The sequence below is a fragment of the Rutidosis leptorrhynchoides genome, chromosome 3 (assembly GCF_046630445.1).
Source record: "Rutidosis leptorrhynchoides isolate AG116_Rl617_1_P2 chromosome 3, CSIRO_AGI_Rlap_v1, whole genome shotgun sequence".
Taxonomy (NCBI): domain Eukaryota; kingdom Viridiplantae; phylum Streptophyta; class Magnoliopsida; order Asterales; family Asteraceae; genus Rutidosis; species Rutidosis leptorrhynchoides.
Window position 1 is genome coordinate 304312668 of NC_092335.1, and position 13048 is coordinate 304325715.

General features: G+C 35.9%; 1 protein-coding gene and 1 pseudogene across 1 annotated transcript; both read right to left on the reverse strand.

Annotated features, from left to right (window-relative positions):
- Positions 1–410: 410 nt before the first annotated feature.
- LOC139901050 (uncharacterized) lies at positions 411–1256 on the reverse strand. The gene has a single exon (XM_071883790.1). It carries the CDS (start codon positions 1254–1256, stop codon positions 411–413), a length of 846 nt encoding a protein of 281 aa, XP_071739891.1.
- A 1383-nt stretch (positions 1257–2639) lies between these two features.
- The window catches only part of LOC139901051 (early nodulin-like protein 18), a 172139-nt pseudogene continuing 161730 nt past the window's right edge, over positions 2640–13048 (reverse strand).

Genomic DNA, 13048 nt, shown 5'->3' on the forward strand with positions numbered 1-13048 from the left:
AGGAAATAAACTATTAACAGTAAGGAACAAATGTGCTTTTGTAATAGTAAATGAAAGTAAAGAAAATTTAGGAATAAGAGTTAGCTTTTCATTAACAAATAAAGGTGGCTATATATAGCCAAAGAAAACAAATTGCATACGTAAAAGTAGCATTTGACCACTACTCACACTTCACCTGAAGAACTGGAATATTCCACTACTCACTTCCCTCAATCTTGCCATATTACTCGGTCATCACCAACACCAATTCTAATTATTCAAAAACTAACAGTTACTTAATTTAACTAGAGCAACTAATAATAAAACATAACTAAACTTATGACAATGCATTTATTTTTACTTAACCTAGATAACCTCCTAACTATCAAAATTACCCAACAATCACCCCCGTAATTTTGATACCGTCTTCATCAAAGGAGTGCCGGCTCTTCTTCTTGAATCAAGTAGGCTTCTTTGTCATTCCATTTTGTGCACTCATTTTTGAAGTGTCCATACTCTCCACATTCATAGCACCTAAACCCACTCTTATCACCTCGACCCGAGCCTCTTCCTCGGCCTCTACCACCTCTTTCATAGCTCCTTCCAAGTCCCCTTCTGCGTCCACTGCTTTCACCATACCTTTGTTCACTTGCCAACAAAAGTTTATTTTGTTCTTCATCTTTTTCTTCATGACCTTTAAGTCTTTCTTCATAAGCTTTCACCCTTCCAACCGCCTCTTCAAATGGTATCTTAGCAAGGTCCGAATATTGTTCAATGGGAGCTACAATTGGCATGTATTTCATTGGAACCGAATTGAGAAATTTTCTTACAACCACCTCCTCTTCAAGAGTAGAACCAAGACTTTTGAATTTAGCAACGATACTATTTATCTTTCCCAAAAATTCATTGATTGATTCGTTGTCCTTCATTTTTAGCATTTGGAATTCGTTTCTCAACGTTTGCAACCTTGCCTTTTGAACCAATTCAGCCCCTACATATCGAGTTTTGATTGATTCCCAAACTTCTTTTACATTCTTGTGTTTAGAAACTTGTAAAAGAACATCTTCCGGTAGGGTTTGATAAATTATACCTTTGGTAGTATAATTTTTCTTCTCATCAACTTCATCTTCGGTTATTGCATCCCAATGTCCATATACCCTTAGCACGGTTTCAATCATAATAGACCTTGTGGTGTAGTTGGTCTCGGTTAATTTAGGACATTGAATTGGTACGGTTCCTTGCTCACGAACGGTTAGAGAGCGGTCGTTTTCTGCCATTTCTTTTCAAGAATTTCTTTTTTTTTATTTTTATATAAAACTGCTTCTGTCGCGACTAATTTTATGCTGCAAATTGACTGCTTTCTGATGACTTTTACTGATGTTTTCTGCTACTACTTCTTGCTATAAACTGCTGCTATTCTTGGTACCACTTTCTGCAATCTTATACTGCTTTCCTGCTGATATTTGTTCCTGCTAACGGCCTTTTTCTGCTGCTATTTTGCTGCTATACTGCTTCTATTTTCCTGCTAATTGCTGAATTTTCAGCCTGCTACTGCTAACTGCCTGCTACTGTTTTTCTTTCATAGGATTGAGCCTAAGCTCTGATACCAAATGTTGGTTGTGATGTATAACAAATTTAGGAAATAAACTATTAACAGTAAGGAACAAATGTGCTTTTGTAATAGTAAATGAAAGTAAAGAAAATTTAGGAATAAGAGTTGCTTTTCATTAACAAATAAAGGTGGCTATATATAGCCAAAGAAAACAAACTGCATACGTAAAAGTAGCATTTGACCACTACTCACACTTCACCTAAAGAACTGGAATATTCCACTACTCACTTCCCTCAATCTTGCCATATTACTCGGTCATCACCAACACCAATTCTAATTATTCAAAAACTAACAGTTACTTAATTTAACTAGAGCAACTAATAATAAAACATAACTAAACTTATGACAATGCATTTATTTTTACTTAACCTAGATAACCTCATAACTATCAAAATTACCCAATAGATTCAAGCTTGACAAACTCCCTCTTAGACGGAATTTGTCGTCGGTTGGTATTGAGATGGATCAAATTATAAATTATCTGCTCGATATGCAACAGTGGGATAGAGTCTCGAGATCATTTATTTTTTGATTGTTCATTGGCTTCAGAGTTATGAAGGAAGGTACGGTTTTAGCTTGGATTTGATATGCCTATCTTCACTTCTTGGTCCTTGTTTGCTAGTTGGTTCCACGTCCGACAATCTTCGGCTACTCGCAAGAAAAAAGATTATTTCATTTATTGTCACCTTACTTTGGGTGATTTGGTGTTTCCGGAATCGTATCATTTTCAATGATGTAGTTTCAAAGCGATGTAATCTTTTTGATATTCTCAAAATGTATTCTTTTAATTGGCTTAAAATTACGGGTCATCAAGTTTCAAATTAAAACTTATGTCTCTAAAAGCTTTTCCAGGAAGTATTGAGTAAATAAAAAATTTTGCCATTGAAAAAAAATTATATTCTATCAAATAAAATGTTATAACTGCCCTGTCTGTATTAACTCATCCAACAACAATACTACTACAGTCCCTAATCTTTTACCCTCTCAAACCACAAATAATAATATTACAACTCAGATGATTATAAGTAAATCTTAGTCTACCAACAACTCAACAAGTATAGAGTAAACCAAACAGAACCAAAAACCATGTTAATCTCAATCTCGAGTTTTGTGTGTTCACTCCATTTAATTTCTTCTTATTATCGACATCGTCACTATCATCATCAGCAGCGTTATCATCAGTAATATTTTTAGGATGATCAAAGTTAGCCGGGACAACTGTGGCGGGCACTGTATCATCACCAGATTCTTCACTCACTGGACCTGGGGCTTCTGGTGATGGAGTCCTAAACTTTGTGGCAACCCTTGACCTTGGGTGACATTGATGCTGAACCGTTGTCCATTGTTGCATTGCTCACCATCATAGTCACTTGAGAAGAATTATGTGGGACCCACCTTGAGAAGCGGGACGGCTACAGACACAGGGTGGACTGCAGCGGCAGATGGGTCCGGTGATGCGTACTGGAAGGTGTCGTTATCAAGTGCATTGCTGTTGTAGTGACCCGAACTTTTCCATGTTTATATATATTAATTGAGATTGATATTTACATGATTAAATGTTTCCAACATGTTAAGCAATCAAACTTGTTAAGACTTGATTAATTGAAATATGTTTCATATAGACAATTGACCACCCAAGTTGACCGGTGATTCACGAACGTTAAAACTTGTAAAAACTATATGATGACATATATATGGATATATATATATAGTTAACATGATACTATGATAAGTAAACATATCATTAAGTATATTAACAATGAACTGCATATGTAAAAACAAGACTACTAACTTAATGATTTTTAAACGAGACATATATGTAACGATTATCGTTGTAAAGACATTTAATGTATATATATATATATCATATTAAGAGATATTCATAAATGATAATATCATGATAATATAATAATTTAAAATCTCATTTGATATTATAAACAGTGGGTTAACAACATTTAACAAGATCGTTAACCTAAAGGTTTCAAAACAACACTTACATGTAACGACTAACGATGACTTAACGACTCAGTTAAAATGTATATACATGTAGTGTTTTAATATGTATTTATAAACTTTTGAAAGACTTCAATACACTTATCAAAATACTTCTACTTAACAAAAATGCTTACAATTACATCCTCGTTCAGTTTCATCAACAATTCTACTCGTATGCACCCGTATTCGTACTCGTATAATACACAGCTTTTAGATGTATGTACTATTGGTATATACACTCCAATGATCAGCTCTTAGCAGCCCATGTGAGTCACCTAACACATGTGGGAACCATCATTTGGCAACTAGCATGAAATATCTCATAAAATTACAAAAATATGAGTAATCATTCATGACTTATTTACATGAAAACAAAATTACATATCCTTTATATCTAATCCATACACCAACGACCAAAAACACCTACAAACACTTTCATTCTTCAATTTTCTTCATCTAATTGATCTCTCTCAAGTTCTATCTTCAAGTTCTAAGTGTTCTTCATATATTCTACAAGTTCTAGTTACATAAAATCAAGAATACTTTCAAGTTTGCTAGCTCACTTCCAATCTTGTAAGGTGATCATCCAACCTCAAGAAATCTTTGTTTATTACAGTAGGTTATCATTCTAATACAAGGTAATAATCATATTCAAACTTTGGTTCAATTTCTATAACTATAACAATCTTATTTCAAGTGATGATCTTACTTGAACTTGTTTTCGTGTCATGATTCTGCTTCAAGAACTTCGAGCCATCCAAGGATCCATTGAAGCTAGATCCATTTTTCTCTTTTCCAGTAGGTTTATCCAAGGAACTTAAGGTAGTAATGATGTTCATAACATCATTCGATTCATACATATAAAACTATCTTATTCGAAGGTTTAAACTTGTAATCACTAGAACATAGTTTAGTTAATTCTAAGCTTGTTCGCAAACAAAAGTTAATCCTTCTAACTTGACTTTTAAAATCAACTAAACACATGTTCTATATCTATATGATATGCTAACTTAATGATTTAAAACCTGGAAACACGAAAAACACCGTAAAACCGGATTTACGCCGTCGTAGTAACACCGCGGGCTGTTTTGGGTTAGTTAATTAAAAACTATGATAAACTTTGATTTAAAAGTTGTTATTCTGAGAAATTGATTTTTATTATGAACATGAAACTATATCCAAAAATTATGGTTAAACTCAAAGTGGAATTATGTTTTCTAAAATGGTCATCTAGACGTCGTTCTTTCGACTGAAATGACTACCTTTACAAAAACGACTTGTAACTTATTTTTCCAACTATAAACCTATACTTTTTCTGTTCATATTCATAAAATATAGTTCAATATGAAACCATAGCAATTTGATTCACTCAAAACGGATTTAAAATGAAGAAGTTATAGGTAAAACAAGATTGGATAATTTTTCTCATTTTAGCTACGTGAAAATTGGTAACAAATCTATTCCAACCATAACTTAATCAACTTGTATTGTATATTATGTAATCTTGAGATACCATAGACACGTATACAATGTTTCGACCTATCATGTTGACACATCTATATATATTTCGGAACAACCATAGACACTCTATATGTGAATGTTGGAGTTAGCTATACAGGGTTGAGGTTGATTCCAAAATATATATAGTTTGAGTTGTGATCAATACTGAGATATGTATACACTGGGTCGTGGATTGATTCAAGATAATATTTATCGATTTATTTCTGTACATCTAACTGTGGACAACTAGTTGTAGGTTACTAACGAGGACAGCTGACTTAATAAACTTAAAACATCAAAATATATTAAAAGTGTTGTAAATATATTTTGAACATACTTTGATATATATGTATATATTGTTATAGGTTCGTGAATCAACCAGTGGCCAAGTCTTACTTCCCGACGAAGTAAAAATCTGTGAAAGTGAGTTATAGTCCCACTTTTAAAATCTAATATTTTTGGGATGAGAATACATGCAGGTTTTATAAATGATTTACAAAATAGACACAAGTACGTGAAACTACATTCTATGGTTGAATTATCGAAATCGAATATGTCCCTTTTTATTAAGTCTGGTAATCTAAGAATTAGGGAACAGACACCCTAATTGACGCGAATCCTAAAGATAGATCTATTGGGCCTAACAAACCCCATCCAAAGTACCGGATGCTTTAGTACTTCGAAATTTATATCATGTCCTAAGGAGGATCCCGAAATGATGGGGATATTCTTATATATGCATCTTGTTAATGTCGGTTACCAGGTGTTCACCATATGAATGATTTTTATCTCTATGTATGGGATGTGTATTGAAATATAAAATCTTGTGGTCTATTATTATGATTTGATATATATAGGTTAAACCTATAACTCACCAACATTTTTGTTGACGTTTTATGCATGTTTATTCTCAGATGATTATTAAGAGCTTCCGCTGTCGCATACTTAAATAAGGACTAGATTTGGAGTCCATGCTTGTATGATATTGTGTAAAAACTGCATTCAAGAAACTTATTTTGTTGTAACATATTTGTATTGTAAACCATTATGTAATGGTCGTGTGTAAACAGGATATTTTAGATTATCATTATTTGATAATCTACGTAAAGCTTTTTAAACCTTTATTGATGAAATAAAGGTTATGGTTTGTTTTAAAATGAATGCAGTCTTTGAAAAACGTCTCATATAGAGGTCAAAACCTCGCAACGAAATCAATTAATATGGAACGTTTTTAATCAATAAGAACGGGACATTTCAGTTGGTATCCGAGCGTTGGTCTTAGAGAACCAGAAAATTTGCATTAGTGTGTCTTATCGAGTTTGTTAGGATGCATTAGTGAGTCTGGACTTCGACCGTGTTTTCTTTATAAATGATTGCTTAACATTTTTGTTGGAAACTATATATTTTTAATATGTGAATATTATGTGATATATTAATCTCTTAACGCGTTTGATATTATGTGGTAGATGTCTACCTCTAGAACAAGTCCCATTGACTCACCTAATAATAATGAAGAGTCAAATGTAAATTGGAATGATTCATGGACTGATTCACAAGTTCCCGAAGAGGAACCGGAAGAAGAGTCGGAACCGGAAGAAGAATCGGAACCGGAAGAAGAATCCGAACCGGATGAAGAAATAGAACCGGTGGGGGAAATAATAAAACGGTTAAGTAAAAGAAAATTCTCAACCAACCGACCAAGGTTAATTATGGTCAATGGTGTTTCCGCCAAGGAAGCAAAATATTGGGAGGATTACCAATTCTCCGATGAATCGGATTCCGACGAGAATTCCGATGATGTTATAGAAATTACCCCAAATGAATTTAAAAAGGCAAAAGAAAATAATAAGGGAAAGGGCATAAAAATAGAGAAATCTAATTCCAACCCCGATGAACTTTATATGTATCGTCAACCCCCGAAGTCCTTAAGTTGTAACAATGACCCGGGAACCTCTAAACCACCAGGTTTTTCTAAACCAATGTGGAAAACAACGGCTCGTATTAGGGGAACATCATATATCCTTAGAAACTTGGCAAAACGAACCAAAACCGAAGAAGAAGAAACAAGCGAGTCGAAATAAGATAGTTGTATTCGTGTGGTGTAATATATGTAAAATAGTGTGCTTATGCTTTATTATATATGTAAAAATTGCTTGTATTAATAAGTATTTTTTTTATGAATCTAACTCTTGTCTATTTTACAGTATAAAAAAACAAAATGGATAGACAACCCAATATTTTAAGAGACCTACCCGGAGACATGATTGATGAAATCTTGTCTAGAGTCGGTCAGAATTCTTCGGCACAACTATTTAAGGCGAGATCAGTTTGTAAGACATTCGAAGAACGTTCCAAGAATGCCTTGGTTTATAAAAGGCTTTCGTTCGAAAGATGGGGGATATCACATTGGAAAATCCATAAGTTACGATGTGTTTGCTTTGACGCATATATTACGGGGAACCCAAATGCTATTTTACGCAATGGGTTAAGAAATTATTTTGATTCAATATATCCGAATATTGGACTTCGTGATTTAGAAAAAGCGGCTAACATGCAACATAAAGAAGCATGTTATGCTTACGGATTAGTAATGTTCGCTTCTCACCAAAGTGAGAACAAGAACATCGGGCTACAACTATTAAACAAAACGTTCCCACAAGTGACGGAGTCAGTAATTAGGGTAAGAAATGAGGTTTTTAGATTGTTACGGGACTGTTGGACATTACGTAACCCTCATCCCTTTGACGACGTTACAACACGCTGTCTTATCAATGGCCATAACGGTTATGTTCCACAAGACCAAGGATGGGAAGTAATCCTATTAAAACCAGAATGCATGACTTGTTTCTGGACGTATGAATTACGTGTCTTTATTGCCTTTGCTGAACGACTTGTGTACTAGCTAGAATTATCTTCACAACCATCTTGTATCAAATTTATTGTGTGCTATATTTCATGCTATATGTAAAATAAGCTGTATTGTAAGTTTGTAAAATATTGTGTAAAAGTTTGAACGTGAAATATTATTATAATCAGTTTTTCATATAGAATTGTAGTAGTTGAATTGTATATTAGCTACTAAGTATGAACTTAACGGGTAGGTACTACCCGAATTTAAACTTATAAAACGCTAATATGAAGAAAAAGCTTTTATAAATGAGTTCATATTATGCTACGAAATACTATTAACTACTCTTAATATTCTGTATGATTAACTTGTTCCATTTGACTATTTTGAAGGAAATGGCACCGACTACTCGACACATCGTGAATATGAATGAAGAGGAATTCCGTACTTTTCTAGCTTCAAACATAGCTGCAGTACAGGCTGCGCTACATACCAATAATAACCTTGGATCTAGCAGTACAGGAAATCGTGTAGGATGCACCTACAAAGAATTCACTGCCTGCAAACCTTTGGAATTTGATGGAACCGAAGGACCGATCGGATTGAAACGGTGGACCGAGAAGGTCGAATAGGTGTTTTCCATAAGTAAGTGTACTGAAGAGGACAAAGTGAAGTACGCTACGCATACCTTCACAGGTTCTGCGTTAACATGGTGAAATACCTATCTAGAGCAAGTGGGATAAGACAATGCGTACGCACTACCGTGGTCAGCATTCAAGCACTTGATGAACGAGAAGTACCGTCCCAGAACCGAGGACAATAAGCTCAAGACAGAACTTAGAGGATTACGAACCCAAGGATTTGATATTACCACGTACGAAAGACGATTCACAGAATTGTGCCTATTGTGTCCGGGAGCATTCGAAGATGAGGAAGAGAAGATCGACGCATTTGTGAAAGGATTACCGGAAAGAATCCAAGAAGATATAAGTTCACACGAGCCCGCCTCCATACAACAGGCATGTAGAATGGCTCACAAACTAGTGAACCAGATTGAAGAAAGAATTAAAGAACAGACTGCTGAAGAGGCCAATGTGAAGAAGTCAAAAGAAAGTGGGAGGAAAACGGTGATAAGAATCACCAATACAACAACAAAAGCAATTACAACAATAATCGCAACAATTATCCCAACAATCGCAACATCAATCGCAACTACAGCAAATGGCCCAACAACAACAACAACAACAACAATAGCAGCAGCAACTACAACAATCATCCAAACAACAATAATAACCGCAACAACAACAACAATCAGAAGCAGCTATGCCAAAGGTGTGAAAAGTATCACTTGGGGTTCTGCACTAAATTTTGCAACAAGTGTAAAAGAAATGGTCATAGCGCGGTGAAGTGTGAGGTCTACAGACCAGGGGTTAATAGAACGAAAGGAACAAATGGTGTCGGAACGAGTAATGGCGGAGCAAGTAGTGTCGGAGCAAGTTATGCCAATGTAGTTTGTTATAAATGTGGAAAACCGGGCCACATTATTAGAAATTGCCCGAACCAGGAGAACACGAATGGACAAGGCCGCGGAAGAGTTTTCAATATTAATGCGGCAGAGGCACAGGAAGACCCGGAGCTTGTTACGGGTACGTTTCTTATTGACAATAAATCTGCTTACGTTTTATTTGATTCGGGTGCGGATAGAAGCTATATGAGTAGAGATTTTTGTGCTAAATTAAGTTGTCCATTGACGCCTTTGGATTGTAAATTTTTACTCGAATTAGCAAATGGTAAATTAATTTCAGCAGATAATATATTGCGGAATCGAGAAATTAAACTGGTTAGCGAAACATTTAAGATTGATTTGATACCAGTAGAGTTAGGGAGTTTTGATGTGATAATTGGTATGGACTGGTTGAAAGAAGTGAAAGCAGAGATCGTTTGTTACAAAAATGCAATTCGCATTATACGAGAAAAAGGAAAACCCTTAATGGTGTACGGAGAAAAGGGCAACACGAAGCTACATCTTATTAGTAATTTGAAGGCACAAAAACTAATAAGAAAAGGTTGCTATGCTGTTCTAGCACACATCGAGAAAGTACAAACTGAAGAAAAGAGCATCAATGATGTTCCCATTGCAAAAGAATTTCCCGATGTATTTCCGAAAGAATTACTGGGATTACCCCCGCATCGATCCGTTGAATTTCAAATAGATCTTGTACCAGGAGCTGCATCAATAGCTCGTGCTCCTTACAGACTCGCACCCAGCGAGATGAAAGAACTGCAAAGCCAATTACAAAAACTTTTAGAGCGTGGTTTCATTCGACCAAGCACATCACCGTGGGGAGCTCCTGTTTTGTTTGCCAAGAAGAAAGATGGTACATTCAGGTTGTGTATCGACTACCGAGAGTTGAACAAACTTACCATCAAGAACCGCTACCCACTACCGAGAATCGACGACTTATTTGATCAACTACAAGGCTCGTCTATTTATTCAAAGATTGACTTACGTTCCGGGTATCATCAAATGCGGGTGAAAGAAGATGATATTCCAAAGACTGCTTTCAGAACACGTTAGGTCATTACCAGTTTATGGTCATGCCGTTTGGTTTAACTAATGCACCAGCTGTGTTCATGGACCTTATGAACCGAGTGTGTGGACCATACCTTGACAAGTTTGTCATTGTTTTCATTGATGACATACTTATTTACTCAAAGAATGACCAAGAACACGGTGAACATTTGAGAAAGGTGTTAGAAGTATTGAGGAAGGAAGAATTGTACGCTAAGTTTTCAAAGTGTGCATTTTGGTTGGAAGAAGTTCAATTCCTCGGTCACATAGTGAACAAAGAAGGTATTAAGGTGGATCCGGCAAAGATAGAAACTGTTAAAAAGTGGGAAACCCCGAAAACTCCGAAACACATACGCCAGTTTTTAGGACTAGCTGGTTACTACAGAAGGTTCATCCAAGACTTTTCCAGAATAGCAAAACCCTTGACTGCATTAACGCATAAAGGGAAGAAATTTGAATGGAATGATGAACAAGAGAAAACGTTTCAGTTATTGAAGAAAAAGCTAACTACGGCACCTATATTGTCATTGCCTGAAGGGAATGATGATTTTGTGATTTATTGTGACGCATCAAAGCAAGGTCTCGGTTGTGTATTAATGCAACGAATGAAGGTGATTGCTTATGCGTCTAGACAATTGAAGATTCACGAACAAAATTATACGACGCATGATTTGGAATTAGGCGCGGTTATTTTTGCATTAAAGACTTGGAGGCACTACTTATATGGGGTCAAAAGTATTATATATACCGACCACAAAAGTCTTCAACACATATTTAATCAGAAACAACTGAATATGAGGCAGCGTAGGTGGATTGAATTATTGAATGATTACGACTTTGAGATTCGTTACCACCCGGGGAAGGCAAATCTGGTAGCCGATGCCTTGAGCAGGAAGGACAGAGAACCCATTCGAGTAAAATCTATGAATATAATGATTCATAATAACCTTACTACTCAAATAAAGGAGGCGCAACAAGGAGTTTTAAAAGAGGGAAATTTAAAGGATGAAATACCCAAAGGATCGGAGAAGCATCTTAATATTCGGGAAGACGGAACCCGGTATAGGGCTGAAAGGATTTAGGTACCAAAATTTGGAGATATGAGAGAAATGGTACTTAGAGAAGCTCATAAAACCAGATACTCAATACATCCTGGAACGGGGAAGATGTACAAGGATATCAAGAAACATTTTTGGTGGCCGGGTATGAAAGCCGATGTTGCTAAATACGTAGGAGAATGTTTGACGTGTTCTAAGGTCAAAGCTGAGCATCAGAAACCATCAGGTCTACTTCAACAACCCGAAATCCCGGAATGGAAATGGGAAAACATTATCATGGATTTCATCACTAAATTGCCAAGGACTGCAAGTGGTTTTGATACTATTTGGGTAATAGTTGATCGTCTCACCAAATCAGCACACTTCCTGCCAATAAGAGAAGATGACAAGATGGAGAAGTTAGCACGACTGTATTTGAAGGAAGTCGTCTCCAGACATGGAATACCAATCTCTATTATCTCTGATAGGGATGGCAGATTTATTTCAAGATTCTGGCAGATATTACAGGAAGCATTAGGAACTCGTCTAGACATGAGTACTGCCTATCATCCACAAACTGATGGGCAGAGTGAAAGGACGATACAAACGCTTGAAGACATGCTACGAGCATGTGTTATTGATTTCGGAAACAGTTGGGATCAACATCTACCGTTAATAAAATTTTTCTACAACAACAGCCACCATTCAAGCATTGAGATGGCGCCGTTTGAAGCACTTTATGGTAGAAAGTACAGGTCTCTGATTTGTTGGAGTGAAGTGGGGGATAGACAGATTACGGGTCGGGAGATTATACAAGAAACTACCGAGAAAATCATCCAAATTCAACAACGGTTGAAAACCGCCCAAAGTCGACAAAAGAGCTACGCTGACATTAAAAGAAAAGATATAGAATTTGAAATTGGAGAGATGGTCATGCTTAAAGTTGCACCTTGGAAAGGCGTTGTTCGATTTGGTAAATGAGGGAAATTAAATCCAAGGTATATTGGACCATTCAAGATTATTGATCGTGTCGGACCAGTAGCTTACCAACTTGAGTTACCACAACAACTCGTGGCTGTACATAACACTTTCCACGTATCAAATTTAAAGAAATGTTTTGCTAAAGAAGATCTCACTATTCCGTTAGATGAAATCCAAATCAACGAAAAACTTCAATTCATCGAAGAACCCGTCGAAATAATGGATCGTGAGGTTAAAAGACTTAAGCAAAACAAGATACCAATTGTTAAGGTTCGATGGAATGCTCGTAGAGGACCCGAGTTCACCTGGGAGCATGAAGATCAGATGAAGAAGAAATACCCGCATCTATTTCCAGAAGATTCGTCAACACCTTCAACAGCTTAAAATTTCGGGACGAAATTTATTTAACGGGTAGGTACTGTAGTGACCCGAACTTTTCCATGTTTATATATATTAATTGAGATTGATATTTACATGATTAAATGTTTCCAACATGTTAAGCAATCAAACTTGTTAAGACTTGA